This window comes from Eucalyptus grandis, chromosome 8, assembly GCF_016545825.1.
Source record: "Eucalyptus grandis isolate ANBG69807.140 chromosome 8, ASM1654582v1, whole genome shotgun sequence".
In the NCBI taxonomy this organism is placed as follows: Eukaryota; Viridiplantae; Streptophyta; class Magnoliopsida; order Myrtales; family Myrtaceae; genus Eucalyptus; species Eucalyptus grandis.
This window is the reverse complement of record NC_052619.1, coordinates 32381713-32397373: the sequence shown is the minus strand read 5'-3', so window position 1 is coordinate 32397373 and position 15661 is coordinate 32381713. Positions and strand designations below refer to the sequence as shown.

Genomic DNA, 15661 nt, shown 5'->3' with positions numbered 1-15661 from the left:
GAGCACGCCAACATCCCACCATGGTCATGCAAATGCGACATTCCCAGGTAGTGTCGCCGACCTTAGTTTAATTTATTAATGCGCAAGCGGAACGTATTAGAAACCCCATACCAAAAACATACGGGATAGGACAGCAGGAACATCAAATCAAAATCAAACAACATACTTTCATACATCATTTACAATCCAGGGCTTACATACACCAACAGGATTCGGAGACTACATGCACCAAAAATGGGTCAGTCTATGTGCATCAAAAGAGGGTTAGCCTACACAACAAGGGTCAGTCCACCAAAAAGAAGAACGGTCCTATAACTACTAATTGGACTCGTTCGACGATCCCACATCCTCCACGTCTGACTGCACAGGGTCCGGAGATGATGGGTTATCCACCCTACCATCGGGAAGGTCAGCCACACCCTCTCCCAGAAGAGCATCCATCATAACCAGGGGAATGTCAAAACTGTCAAGTGGACCAATCCTAAAACCATTGGCCCTAAAACGAAACCAAGCCCTATACCTATGGGGCACCCTAACATCTTCAGTCTCCCGGATCCACACGGTAGACCTGATCAGCTCATAGACCCAATGGCTCCCAGGATCAGGGGAGATGCGCACCTGCTCGATGATCTGCACTGGGATGCCATTCTTCTCTGGGGGTCCCGCTATTTACAGTCCTGTAATATTTTTCCCCAAACCGGGATGAAACTTTGTCTCAGCAAGTTCACCCCTCCTAAACCCCTATTAGAAAGTAAATACGCCCCGAGTGGTCTAGCCACACAATACGAAGACTTACCTCGCCTCCCTTGCCTTCTGCAGGTTAGTACAATTCATTGCACTCAAGTACAAGTTATAATAAGCACGAGAGCCATCGGAATGCAATCAATTTCATTTAAATTCGCATCCACAGCAAGCATTTCAAATCATCAATCATTAGGGCCACACAAGGGCATAGTCTACTCGCAGTTCGGCTATCTACTGACATATAGCCAGGCATCGCCTCCCCACCTTGGAGCGCGGCTTCGTCAGTACATCGACGGCATTCCCGAAGGAGCATGGGCCCAGAATCAACTGCGACCCGCATCCACCCCGTGGGCATCCCATATAGGGGCAATTCCAACTTAATAGATCAATTCAATTCCCATAATCATCAGGCAATGATTTATAATCACATCAAAGCACGACACACGTAATTCACATATTCCAATCACAACATTAACCTTTAAACCAATCCAATTTCGACATCAATTCCGACATTTGAGATTTTCTAACTAAAATTCATATTTTCCTCAATCAGCACTCAATTTGCATTAACCAATCATCAATTTCAAATTCTAACTATACAGCGACGATCGGCACGAAATTCGAGCAATTAGGGTCAAAAATAAATTTTTGAGTTTTTTTTTTTTATAAATAATATTTTAATGATTTTCGGAATATGGTTTATTATTAAATAATCCAGCAATTTCGAAACATTTATTTAAATCATAAATAAATTCCTTTTGTCACGTCAAGGTTTATTTTAAAAATAAACCTACCGAACCCTTAAACTAAACATGTTTAACTTTAATTAAACAACTCAACCTAATCCATATTTAAAATAAACTAATCTACCAACCTAATCTCAATCAACCTAAACTAAACACACTTAAGGCATGATTAACCCACTAATCGGGGTTTAGTGAGCTAAACTCACCGGAATCGCTTTCCGACGGGTCTCCGGCGAAGAGCACGACGACGCCGACGACAAACCTACACGGATCAACACCAAATGAGGACTAATAGGGGGCCAAAATGAGCTTGGAAGGGATTAGATCTTGCTGGTTTTCTTCCAGCAGCTAACCGAGCTTCAAGGGCGACGAAACGGCGGCGAACGGGCGGAGGAACGGCGGAGAAAGACCGGCGGAGGCGGCTAGGCTCGGGACGGGAGCTCACGGCGACGGGCGGCGGTGACGGTGGCTTCGGCGACGACGAACAATGGCTGGTTGGGGCGACGACGGAGCGGGACTCGCGGCGGAGACGGAGGCGAGCTGTTCGGCGCGGGAGGGCGTGCGGTCGCACGCGGGCGAGCGGCGACGGCGACGCGAGCTCCGGCGAACGGCGGGCGAGGCAACGGCGACGGTCGAGCGGCGAAGGAGCGGACGGGGGGCTTCGGTTTCTGCTGGTTTCTCCCTCTCCTTTTCTCTCTCTTCCAAGTTCAAAAGGTTGAAGATGATGGGGACAAGAGGGAAGTGACATCCCACCTTTCCAAGGCTTCATCTCCACCCTCCACTTGTCATCACCCTAGCCCTCCTTACCTCCTTCATGACATCACATGTGATGTCATCATCCACTAACTCCAAACCTCCCACAACTTTAGTCCAATAGGTTCAATTTCATTTTCCGCCGGGGTCCAAATCCTTGCACATCCAATTGCTTCAATTTCCATCAATTCTCTTCCAATTGAGTTCAAATTAAAATCCATAAATTAATCCAATGTTCCTAATAAGATTTGTGACACACCATGACTTCCAATTTCAGAATTCGATCTCAATTTCACGGTTAATTTCACTTTGGCACAATACTAGTGCATTCTAATTTACCGAGCAGTGTTTATAAATTTCTGTGCATTTGACTTGCGGTTGATCATTTCAAGCCACCATTTTCGGTTGTCAGGGGAAATCTCAAGGTTTCAAATACGAGCACAGGGTACCCAATCGTTAGAAAAGTCGGTTTAGTATCGATCGGCCAGAGTTGTGCGATCCGGTGGAATCACCCACACCTGATCACATGCCTCTGCCGAGCGGACCTATCTCCGATCCCTAACCGATTTTTATTTGTGCCGTAATGACCCTTGCGGATTATCTCGGTCGAAAGGTTGCTTCTTGATCCAATTCTCGAGTCTAATGCATTAGAATTTCTTAGCGGCTTCACCTGATAGACTAGTTTTCACATGAGTGGCCGACTCAAGGAAAGGAACTATATGCGTGCCAACGAAATGCCCGTCTAAATTCATTGAAATTAAAATTGGAAAATCAGGCTGTCACATGAGCTGGTGGATGAAAGGGGGTGGAAAGATGGGGCAGTGGGACTGTCGGTCGAAGGTGGGGCATGAAAAATGAAAGGAGATTCAAGGAGCTCGATGGTAGAAAGGAGAATGAAAATGAAAGAATAACAGGAGCGGCCGAAGAGGGAAGCAGCTTGGCATGCGCACGAAGCCGTGGCTAGGGGAAAGTGAAAGTCAAAGGAAAAAAATATCTAATTTATCATTGATTTGGCCCTCAAAGTCTTGGCTTCCTCCAACAAGAATTTACTTCAATTTCCCACAAACAAATCCATTTTAGGGGCCAAATAACCCTTTTCCTTGAGCCATCCAAATTTCCACTTTTATTTCCAACTTGTCAGAAATTCAACTTCCTAACAAAACTCTCCAATTTGACATCCAATTATGTTGAAGAAAAAACCCACACAATTTCCCTTCACCAAGTAACTCGGTTTGGAAGTCAAAAATCCCTACATTTTGGCCCATCCAAATTTCCATTCTTTTCCGAATCGTCCGAATCGATTTTCCATAAAAATCCCGAGCTCACCGAAAATTCTTTGGAAGATGAGTCGACGTTCCTAAAATAAATCATAACATGACAGAACTTTCAATTTCTGAAATCGGGTTCAAATTCGCGATTAATTTCAACGCAATTTTAGTGTGACCTAACCTACCAGATAGCTTTTAGGAATTTTTAGTGCAATTAACTCGTGATCGATTATTTTCAAACTACATTGTACATCTTCGACACATTGGCAACTCTCGGTTGTCGTGAAAATCTTGAGATTTTAAATACGGACAGAGGGTGCCAAAACAACAGAAAAATCTGTCTAATGCTAATTGACGAGAATTTTGCAATCAAGTGGAATCACCCATTATCTTAGTCGAACCGACCTATCTCTGATCTCTGATCAATTTTTAACTGTGCCGTAATTGCCCTTGCAGACTAGCACGGTCGAGCAGTCGTTTCCTAGTCGAATTCTCAAATCTATTTCGTTAAAATTCCTTAACGGCTTCACCTGATAGGAGTCATCTCATGAGTGGCCAACTCAGATAAAAGAACTATAGGCGCGTTGATGAAAATCCAAACTTATCCAATCAAAATCAGAAAATCAAGATGTCACAATAATTGTTGAAAATGACTTTTATCGTTTCTTGATAAGTATGGCTGATAGTCCAATTTAAATTATTACATATATAGAGCAAGGAGCAAACGGAGCTGGTACCATATGGCAAAGGGAGGAAATGGTGCTATTGATCAAAATAAAATCTTAGGTTTATAGTTCCACGTACATTCGATAATTGGTTGTGGCTTTTGTAAAATCTTAAATTCTCAATTGACCGAAATAAAATTTTAAATCCTCAATTTTCCGGTGGCTTGCACTTATTTTTGCTTCCGTTCTCTAAAAAAAGCGTCTTCTGAAATATTTTATGAGATCATTACTAATTATTTTAAAATGTTAAGCTATTAGACGAAAATGTGAATTAATATTTAAGTATTCTAATACCATTTATTAGTGCATAGTTCTAATCTGTTACGTAAAAAACTTGGCCCGAAAGGTCATGAAATCGCCAATTATGCAATATAAAATCAATTCCATATGAAGAACAATGGAACTGGCACTGTATAAAAAGAGTGTGCCCTGCCCATATGCTGGCAAGATGGGGCAGGATAAATTCCTTTGCTGCCACATCGAATAGATCTCGCTCATATACCATCTGTAACAATCCGATTCTCAACCAAAAGAGCACTCAAAGCAATGGACAATTTGAGCATTTGTTATTTCTTAACGATCTCATTCGACATGGAACTTGGACCGTCACATTTTCCATTCAATAAAGTTGTAATGAACATTGATTTTAGTATCATACACCCAACTTCAACATAGTTCGTGGAACCAACTTCAATAGAATAAGCGCGAACCCAACTGGCTTATTTAACGATATGAGCTCCCATCTGGACTTTTAGACCCAATCATATGGTGTGAACATGTTTCTTCTCGAGGTCACCCCCGTCCCCACCTCACATGATGAGTAGGCCGATTGATTTTATTTATTCCAGACGCGGAAAGATAAAGCGAACCACCACCCGTTCGATCTAATCCTAGGTAGGAGAAATCGAACTCTGTCCTCGTCGCCTACGTCATATTTAATCCTATAATGTCGTTATCTCCTGCTCTTGCTGTTCCTTCATATGAAGCTTCAAAAAGTCAAGAAATCGTTTGGGTTGAATCGTAAACAGCAAGGTCGGACTCTGTTCATACCTCGTCCGATATAATGTAAGCATCACTGTATGTCTTAAAACTCAATTTTCTTTCACGAACTCTCTCTCTCTCTCTCTCTCTCTCTCTCTCTATGGCCCTCTATTCGGAATCGAAGCGCTCTCTGCGCGTTTTCCTTCTCTTCTTGTCCTTCTTCGTGCAGCTTCGATCGGGCTATTCTCTTTCCTTCAGCATATCTCGCTTCAACCCGCAGGCCACGGACATAATCTATGAAGGCGATGCTAGGCCAAACGTCGGCACCATTGACTTCACTAGCGCCACTTACTCTTTCCATGTCGGCCGAGCCTTTTACGCAGAGAAGCTGCAGCTCCGGAACTCCACTTCCAGGAGGCTCGCTGACTTCTCCACTCGGTTCTCCTTCACCATCGACACAGAGAACCAGTCAGAGTACGGGGCTGGCTTCGCCTTCTTCCTCGCCCCTGTTGGGTACCAAATCCCAGTCAATTCGAATGGTGGCTTCTTAGGCCTTTTCAACACCACGTACAGCAACTCGTCGTCGAATCAAATCATTGCGGTCGAGTTCGACACTTTCACCAATCCCGAATGGGATCCTCCATATGAGCACGTCGGGATCAACATAAACTCGATTGCCTCGGCCGTGACCACCCCTTGGAACGCCACCTTCCACAGTGCTGACACCGCTGACGCATGGATTGCGTACAACTCCACGACCAAGAACTTGAGCGTTTCTTGGAGCTACCGGACTACGCCAAACCCACACGAGAACACAAGTATTTCGTATCAGATTGATCTCACCACTGTCTTGCCCGAGGAGGTGATGATCGGTTTCTCAGCTGCGACTGACTATTATACTGAACGTCACCAACTAAAATCTTGGTCCTTCAGTTCAAACCTCGAAGTCACGGAAAAGCAAGGAAATACAAATAGGACCAAGTTAGTTGTTGGCTTAGCAGTTCCACTAGGATTCCTACTCTGCGGTGTGTTGGCCATATCGGCAATCCTATGGAGGAGGAAGAGCAGGAGCAAGGGATCGGAGATGGCAAACTTGACGTCCATAAATGACGAGCTTGAGAGAGGAGCAGCGCCACGGAGGTTTAGGTATACGGACCTTGTTGCTGCTACCAACAACTTTAACGAGGAGAGGAAGCTCGGCGAGGGCGGGTTCGGGGCAGTCTACAGGGGATATCTGGTCAGCCTGGATGCGGCAGTCGCAGTGAAGAGGATATCGAGAGGGTCTAAACAGGGGAAGGAGTTCATCACCGAAGTGAAGGTGATCAGTAACTTGAGGCACAGGAATTTGGTGCAACTCATAGGTTGGTGCCATGAGGCGAACGAGCTTTTGCTCGTCTATGAGTACATGCCAAACGGGAGCCTCGACACACACCTCTTTGGCAAGAAGAACCCTCTAGGCTGGGCTGTCCGGTACAAGATTTCGGTCGGGCTTGCCTCCGCACTCCTCTACCTCCACGAGGAGTGGGAGCAGTGCGTGGTGCACCGGGACATCAAGTCGAGCAACGTGATGCTGGACGCGGGGTTCAATGTCAAGCTTGGAGACTTTGGGCTGGCCCGCCTCCTGGACCGTGAGCTTGGGCCACAGACGACCGAGCTGGCTGGCACGTTCGGTTACTTGGCCCCGGAGTACGTGAGCACGGGGCGGGCAAGCAAGGAGTCCGATGTGTACAGCTTAGGGGTGGTCGCACTCGAGATCGGGACGGGACGGAAGTCCGTTGACCCGATGGAGCAGTCCTCGGAAATGAGTTTGGTGGAGTGGGTTTGGGACCTTTACGGGAGAGGAAAGAAAGACTACCTATATTACCTCTTGGTGTATATACATATTGGATGGGAAGCTATAACAATCAAGAGTAAATGAACTGGTTGAAACGTAACCAAATTAGTTACAAACTCTTTTTGTGCAAGTGCACTAAAAAAAAAATACAATCAAATCTAAAACTTATTATAAAAGTACAATTGAATCCTAAAATCTTCAAAAGTACAATCAGTGAAAAGTCTCAATTGAACAAATTTAACAAATTTTAAGATTTGTTGCATTCTTTGATAATTTTAAGATGTAATTGCACTTTTATGATAAATTTTAGGATTTTTAGTTATTTATCCCATTTCAGAATGATTTGCAAATATAAGCACGAGTGTGTACTTGCAAAGCCAAGTATGTGCAATTCTTCTTCTTCATGGCTTCATAGCTTCCTTTCTCTTATTTATAGATATCCAAATCTGAATGTCGAATCTTGAATGAATAGTTGATAGCCGTTAATTCACAAAATCAGCTATAAAAGAAACTTTCTTTCAAGGATGAGTTGGGCTAATTTGGCATCAGATGCCCAACTGAGTTTCGCATCACTAGTTGCTTCATTTCCTATGCATGAGTTTTGCGAAGGTGGGAATGCTTTCTCACAAAATTTTACTCCTTGATCAGATAAACAAATTGCTTGTCCTCATAAAAGAAAAGAAGCAAGTTAAATGCGCTATATAGCTCAAGCGAAGTGTTATGCGGCACGCACATGTGAGAGAGTGCGACTAAAAGAGAACGAGAGAGCCAATCCCTTCCATTTCCAGCCAATTAAACTTTATGTAAGAACTTTCTCTCACTCTCTCTCTCTCTCTCTCTCTCTCTCTCTCTTTGGGTTTCTCCATATCTTCCGGTGGCAGCCTCCACCACCATTTGCGATCGACTCTTAAACTTTATGTAAGCACCTTTTGGTTTATCCATCTCTTCTAGCGGGCGCCAATACCTCTCATTTGCACAAACCCTTTGAGGAACGTCCATCTAACGTAACCACTTTTTTACATCTAATCAAGAAGCCCTTTCTGTATGCATCGAAGCAAAAATGCATCTTGTCAAATTTAGTCCTAGAACTAGGCAAATGACCTTTCAATATCCTTTATATAAACTCTTCTACCTGAGTTCTAAAGCCTGCATTCTCTTGTATAGTAACATACAAATTTATGCATATTCTTCCTTATACATACTCATCAGTGCACTCATCACTTCGTATTAGACTCATTTGGATTGATTTCCAAACACATTAGCCACTAGTTTCTATTTCATTAACTACTTCAATTGAGGACTCTCAAGGCGCATTTGATAACAATTTTGCTTCAAGAACAAATTTTAATGAGAAATGATTTTTTTGCTCTCGGGAACAATTTTTAAGCAAAAAGAACACGTTCGATAACTTCCCAAAATTTTTATTCTAGGGATAAAAATATGTTTGGTAAGATTCTTAGATTTTTTTATTTCTTTTAATTTTTTTAGTTCTTTTATTATTTTTTCTTTTATTTCTTTTTCCTTTTTCTTTTCTCTTTGGCCAATTGTTGGCCACCGCCGTGGCCGGCGACCTGGCTGGGCGATGTCTAATGAACTCGCCAGAGCCTCGCTAAGCCAGGGTGAGGTCTAGCGAGCTTACCGGAGGCCAACTTGGCCTTGACAAGCCTCAGCCTTGCCCAGGCGACGCGAGGTCAGCCTCGCCCTGGCCTAGCAAGGCCTAGCCTCGCGCTAGCTGGGGAGGCCGAGCCTCGCCATGGCCACGTGAGGCTCGGCCTTGCCTAGGTTGGGTGAGGTCGACCTTGCCCAGATTTGGCAAGGCCGAGCCTCGCCCGACCACCGGCGAGGCTCTCGCCAACCTAGGCGAGACCGAGCCTCACCGTGGCGCAACATCTCCGAGGGCCGGAGACGCTTCGGCAAGGTTGCCGGCCCTCGTATGGTCGGTTGCTTTGGTGTCGGCCATGGCCAAGGCCGGGCGACCATCCAAAAGGAAGAAGAAGAAGAAGAAGAAGAAAAGAAAGAGAAGAAAAAGAAGAGAGAAAAATTGATTCTAGAAATTGTTCATGAGAACAAGAAGTTACTTCTTTCTACTTCTTGTTTTTCGTTTCAAATCTATTTTCAGGAATAATATATATATATATATATATATTTGTTTCGAAGAACAAAATTTTTACTAAACACATTTCTATTCTTTTTTTTTGTTCCTCAAAACAAAATAATAGAAATTTTTGTTTCGAGGAACATAAATTTTTTTTTAACAAACAGGGCCTCAATTTCTAGCAAGGCTTTGATGGTTTTGAAGAAGTGATTGAACCACCAAATACTGATCACCCTTTTATTGTCAAATACAATGCTATAGCTATGTTCCTCATGGAATCACTTGCTGTAGAATGAGGTGATCATACTCAGTGTTTTATACCAATTAAGGACAATTCTCTTGTGCACTTTGCTTAGACATATTCATTTGTATTTCAAGCGAAATTGACCTTTCTTTTTTTAAGAATCTAGTGCTTCACAATTGCATCTATGAATTGTGCATCATCAAGTTTCCCATGTAGTAACACATGATTTCTAGCATTTGGATTTATGAGAACGATACCTACTGTTCCTTCTACATAGAACTACTTCATTAGTATCATTATCATCATTACCTCTATTATCATATTTTGTGCCATAACCATCAGCTACCGGAGCTCCTTGGTCCTTATTTATAACTTCAATCTTGTTTACCGAGTGGTGCATTTCTCCTTTGTTAAAATTCCTTTACTAGTTCCCTTTGCATGCACAAGTTCCTCATCATCACTTGGGCAATTTGTGTATGCCAAAGATTCATCATCCTCATCATTGTAGAGTGCAACTTCCCAACCTATCCCACTCCAATCCATTCTTGATATGATAATCTTCTCATATTAACTAGAATAATATTGACATTTCTCCCAACATGTTCATACTCATCACCAATAACAAACTCCCCAACGGAGCAAACATGAATGGTAGCAATAGTATCACCTGTGGCGATGTTGGAAAAAATATGTCTCAAGACTAGAAGATACAAAGAGATGATAAATTGAGCAATCGGTCCCATAACCACACCAAATTGAATAGGCAACAACTAATTTCATTAGTAAGTGGACAAAAAATAATAATCTACCTCATGAAACACAATAAACCACTCACCACTCACCTTTTCCTAGTTGTGACATTCCTCGCTCCAGCGCCGAGCCCAATGTTTTCCCTCAAAACTATGTCCTATTTCCCCCTTTAGTCAACCTGGGGAGAGAGGGGGGAGATTCCAAATTAATTGTTGCGTTGTTGTTAATGGACAAGTCCATTTTGGAATTAAATCTCTATCAAATTTGCAACGTAGGTTATGTTATACAAATATAAAATAAATCTATGTAGGATTTATTGTCAGATATATGTCACTTGAATTACTAAAGTTATATCGCGTGTTGTGTCCTTTTTAATATAAAAGAATTGCATGTTTCTCATAGTACGTAACTCCAATTTTCCTAACAAAAACAATTAAACAGGATGAGTTTCCCATCAAGAAAACTTGCTTGACTGTCACTTGTCAATTGTGACAAGAGGGATCAGTCATCTTTATCGAGGAGTGTCTCTTCATAGGCAAGATTGAAGATTCCTGAAGAGAAAAGCTCACTAGATTTCAACTATTTGAGTCGCCGTCCGTTCACTCAGGAGAGATGTGGATTTAGCCCGCTTAATCAGGTGAAGTGTAAATTTCACGATTGGACCCTCCTTCAGACTTAAGGCTTTTTACTAACACTGAAAAATATATACCGAATATTTAAATATTGAATTCTAAGTACCTTAAATAGAAATAAAAGGCTCTTAGATAACAAATAAAAACCAAAGAAAGATGAAGATGCAAAGGTAAAGATAAAGCCTTTTCAACACCAACCAAACATAAGGATTCTAGCTCTCAATAAATATGGTTAATTTCTACCATACTCAAGGAGGGGTCGTTATTGGTAGGTTTTAACAATATAATTGATAATTTACCAAGAATTATTTTTTCTAATCGAACAAATTAACACCTGCCTTAGTTACCTCATTTAGTAATTTCTTGACTTAACAATCTTTTAGGTCAATCTTAGAAAGAATTATTGAACAAGCTCAAGATTAAGTTCACATGTTTTAATTTCAGCCGCTATTGGGTTATCAAACAAGTTCTGTATGTAGTAGATAGGCATGGTTTAATTCTCAAAGAGTAACGTTATGTTTGGGAAAGAAGTGAAAATAAAAATTCGGGTAAAATTATTTGAAATTTATAAAATGATCTTTTAAGTGAAGAGAGGAAAAAATTTAAGATAATAGGTGTATTCTTTCCCTATTCCTTGTCTCCCAAACAAAGCATAAAAAATTTGGGTCAATTTCCTTCCAGTAAATTTAACTCCACCTGTGTCATATATTCTCATTGTTTAAATGAATTTTTGACACGACCATAAGCAAGAAAAAGTGGGTGTGCCAACTGTAGCAAGGGACAAAATATACCATATAAAGTAGCTTACCGTCTTCGACCGAAAAAAAAAAAAAAAAAAAAAAAAAACTAGCGTATCGTCTCCGGCAGCACTTGATAAGAAAACTGGCAATATTAACCGTCGAATACTATAGATTAACTATTGTAAATGACCGTCATTGTTTCATGGTAAGCGTGGCTAACAGTCCAGTTTCAATTATGATATATATAGAGCAAGGAGCAAATGAACTGGTACTATATGGGAAAGGAAGGATCTGGTACTATTGATCAAAATAAAATCTCAAGTTTAAAGTCCCACCTACATCAAGCCCGACAATTGGTTGTGGCTTTTGTAAAATCTTTAAATTTTCAGTCTTCTCAAATTGTATTTGTTTATTTTCCTCCTGATTTTATTCTTATTCAGTATTTAATGAGTGTCATATTTCGCCCTTCACAAGCGGAAGGAAAAACGAAATATGATGCGTTTCGCAAATTCACATTAATTAATTGATTACGCCAAGAAAAAGTTAATCACGTAATTCATAACTCATTATAAACAGTAATTTCTAAATTATTTAAATATAGAAGACCATGAGTAAGGATTATACAATATCGAGAGGAATGTCAATATTTAGATCGTGAAATTAGTTTTTTATTTTTTCTCTTACTCGATATTGCTATATATATATATATATATAGTAAAATGATAATTCAAAGGGCCGGGGGTCTATAAATCGGTTAAATGGAAAAAAAGGAGCGGCTTTTTGCCTGGAGAAACGGCCAAAATTACTCTGCTTTTTATCAGGACTGCCTACCACGAATTCTCCCGTACTAACTTATCCAGAAAAGAGGTACCGTCTGCCTCAGGTAATCTCAAAATTCACCGCAGTTCACTGCTCCATTCCCCGGCTTCACATGGATGGAAAAAGCTTCTCGTGCCTTCTCTGCTGTGTATTCTCCCTTTTGCCTTCAAGACAAACGCAAGGGAGATCGAATTGGCTGGATCGTGAGCAGTTAGTTCACCTGCTGCTGTAATGATTTTAAAAGCTAGACAAGACAGAGAGAGAGAGAGAGAGAGATCTCGAGATTCCAGAAATATCAAATTCCACCCGTCTCGAAATGCCCATTTTTCTATTTGCCCCGCGCTGGTAATGATACTGAATACGCTGAATCTCGCACAAAAGGGACTTCGGGGTCGAGAAGGAAGATTGTCAGATCCCGTACGCAATTCCTGCTGGTTTAAGCATTTCCCGTGACCAGATCATTGACCTGCTCTTCTTCCCTTTCGGAGCTGGAATCTCTCTCTCTCTCTCTCTCTCTCTCTCTCTCTCTCTCTGCCATCATTATCATGGTATGCTGTCGCGCCAAGACAAAGGAGAAATCGTGCGGACAGATCTAAAGATGTCCAATGGAGTTCGCGCTCCGTGGGCGTGGCCTCATCATGTCCGGCCGGGACGCGTGATCGCCAAGCCTTTTCGGGTTCCTTGCGCTAAAATCTAAGCTCGTAATTGGGTGTCGATTCGTGCTGTCAGAGACCGGAAGACACGGCCACTCGATGGCTCATTTATGGTCACCATCGTTGCACGTTGGCCTAAGGCAATGAATTTACTCGACGAAGCATGGTGGATTAAGACTTACCCGAGAGCTCCTCGATTGGGGAATTCGATGCGCAAATGATGTCCTTTGTGAAAGATGGAAAGTAAGGCTCGCTCTCTTTTGCAATCGAGTGCTACATTGAATGATGGATATGATCAATCTCGATCGTCTTGCCATTTCTTTATTCATTTATTTTATTTTGCAATTTGATAGCTCGGGCTGCTCGAGAAGCACCGCAAGACTTGATTAAATGAGTATCCCACGAGTCCTTTTTCCTAAATATCGATTTTGTATCACAGAGGAAAATTGTTTGAAGAATCCTAAGCCTGTTGCAATTTTACTAATTCAATTCTACAACATTTTCACTTTTTACTAATTAAGTATATCCGACTAATTTTGATGGGTATTTACTAACGTAAATGTTAGCTGTATCACGTAACATGGTACAGCGAGGGTTAGGCTCACCCTCACCTAGCAAGAGAGGGCTGGAAGAAAATAAAAAATTCAAAAAATATTTCTTTAAAAAAAATTATTTACATCAACGACGGGCATCTTACGTGGTCCTGTTTTAGTGAATTCTTGCCTAAATTGACAAGATGTACTCAATTGGTAAAAAATTAAAAGATCTAGTATTGAGTTAACAAAATTGAAATGTTTATGATCGAATTATCAAGAGTGTGATAAGTTTAAGACTATTTAGACAAATTTTCCTATAATGTACTTATTACGTCTCACTGGCTAAACATATTTATTTACACGATGCATGAGCTCTTGCATATGATTTCCAAATACAAGATAGCTCCCTTAGCAAATTATGAATTCGCACGAAAGTTCAAAAAGAATAAAAGAGAGGTCAACGCTAAGATAAAACGCACAAAATGGTCGACTCTGGCCATAGTCAAAGTTAGCAGACTAATTCGTATTGTGCCATCTAGTGTCGCACGAGAACAAAGATACTTGATTAGAACTCTTATCGATACATCCCAACCATTTCTCAAAGAGTCAAAGAGATGGTATACATGAACTAGACACTTCTTAACAGTAGTTTTTTTTTTTTTTTCTCTGGTCAGAAGAACGTCTTAATAGTTGAGATATGTTGAAATGCCCGTAAGAGTAATTATGGTCCTAAATCGAGATCGGACGTTCGCCCCAGTCCATCCACTCGGGTGCGTAACATCAAAGCCCTTTCGCTAATCACTCGTGTTTAGTGTGCCTAGTTATCGTTCAATCCACTTTACCATCAATCAAAATTCCTAATTTCCTCAGCCAAAAAATCAAAGTCCAGCTCTTAAAGTAAAATCCCCAATCAATCACCATGGTAATATCAGATTAGACACTTGGTAGATAGAGGATTGGAAAATGCAAATAATTAATCATCAAATCTTCCGATTTTCCGATTAATATCAATACTAATATATAAATTACATTTGCAATTCCGACCTTCGGACATGAAAAATTACAGGGGCCGCCTAGATCCGCGGGAGGGGCGTTTTCGTAAAAATGGCGGCTAGGCCAGGACCACCTCCAGCTGCGACGTGTTCTCCTGCTCGATCACGTCGAGGAACACCGGGTCGACCGTCACGTGACTGTCCACGTGCACCCGGAAGCAGTGGTCCCACCACAGGACCCTCGCGACGCCGGCGATGTCCACCGCCGCGTCCAGCACCATCTCCCGCCGCGCCACGTCGGCGAAGAACCGCCGCGCGTGGTGGGCCAGCTCGAGCCCATCGAGCCGCCCCCGGAGGTGGAGCAGCCGGCAGGACCTCGGCGGCTGGGAGCCGGCCTCGACCTCGGCGGAGCCCAGGGGGGCGCCGTCGTAGAGGATGGACATGGTGGCCGGGGAGTAGTGGATGGGGGCGGCGTTGGGGTTGGTGACGTGGACGGTGAGGAGGAGCTCGGCGTCGAGGACGGGGAGGCTGAGCTTGAAGGAGGTGAGGCTGATGGAGATGAGGTGGAAGGTCGGGTCCTTGGGCCGCGCCAGGAACATCGCGGTGGCGGCGGTGGCGGACGCCGCGCCGATCGCGGCGGAGGTCCACGACCATTTGACCTTTTTGCCCATCGGATCTCGCCGTATTTTCGCCTCCGGGGGGAAGAAGATGATCGGGTCGATCTCGGTGCGAGATAGAAAGAGCAGAGCGATGTGAGGTCGTGAAGCGGATAGTGTTGTGCTTTGACGAAAGTGCCCCTGGTAGTTGTCCTTCTTGGAGGGACCGAGAGGGCCAGTTTAGGCAATTCACCTTGCGAAGATGGAAAATGACGAAAATGCCGATGCGACGGGACTGTGCTTTGAGTGCGGCTCTCTGGCTTTGATGCGAATTATCATAAAGTTTGAGGGCTTTTGTGACATTTTAGTGGGATGACGACAACTGATCCGGGCCGTGCCGCCTCGTGATGCGGTGCTACTTATGATCACGCAAAACCTATGAGTTAACTGTAGATGGGATATTATGGTCGCGTGGTAACGTTTCATTCCTTTTCATCCCTAAACGAAACAAAAAAGTGTTTGTTAGAACGGTTTTGAATAAAAGAACGCGTTT

The 15661-nt window shown here is 42.6% G+C and overlaps 2 protein-coding genes across 2 annotated transcripts; one reads left to right on the top strand and one right to left on the bottom strand.

Moving 5' to 3' along the window:
• Nucleotides 1–5377: 5377 nt before the first annotated feature.
• On the top strand, nt 5378–7135 carry LOC104416946 (L-type lectin-domain containing receptor kinase IX.1). Its single transcript, XM_010028278.3, has one exon. It carries the CDS (start codon nt 5378–5380, stop codon nt 7133–7135), a length of 1758 nt encoding a protein of 585 aa, XP_010026580.2.
• Nucleotides 7136–14484: 7349 nt separating this feature from the next.
• Nucleotides 14485–15264, bottom strand: LOC120287730. The gene has a single exon (XM_039301037.1). It carries the CDS (start codon nt 15181–15183, stop codon nt 14632–14634), a length of 552 nt encoding a protein of 183 aa, XP_039156971.1. The 5' UTR covers nt 15184–15264; the 3' UTR covers nt 14485–14631.
• Nucleotides 15265–15661: the final 397 nt, after the last annotated feature.

Bases quoted from the DNA above. Each gene is read 5' to 3' on its own strand.
- LOC104416946 (XM_010028278.3), top strand. From the start codon at position 5,378: ATGGCCCTCTATTCGGAATCGAAGCGCTCTCTGCGCGTTTTCCTTCTC.
- LOC120287730 (XM_039301037.1), bottom strand. From the start codon at position 15,183: ATGGGCAAAAAGGTCAAATGGTCGTGGACCTCCGCCGCGATCGGCGCG.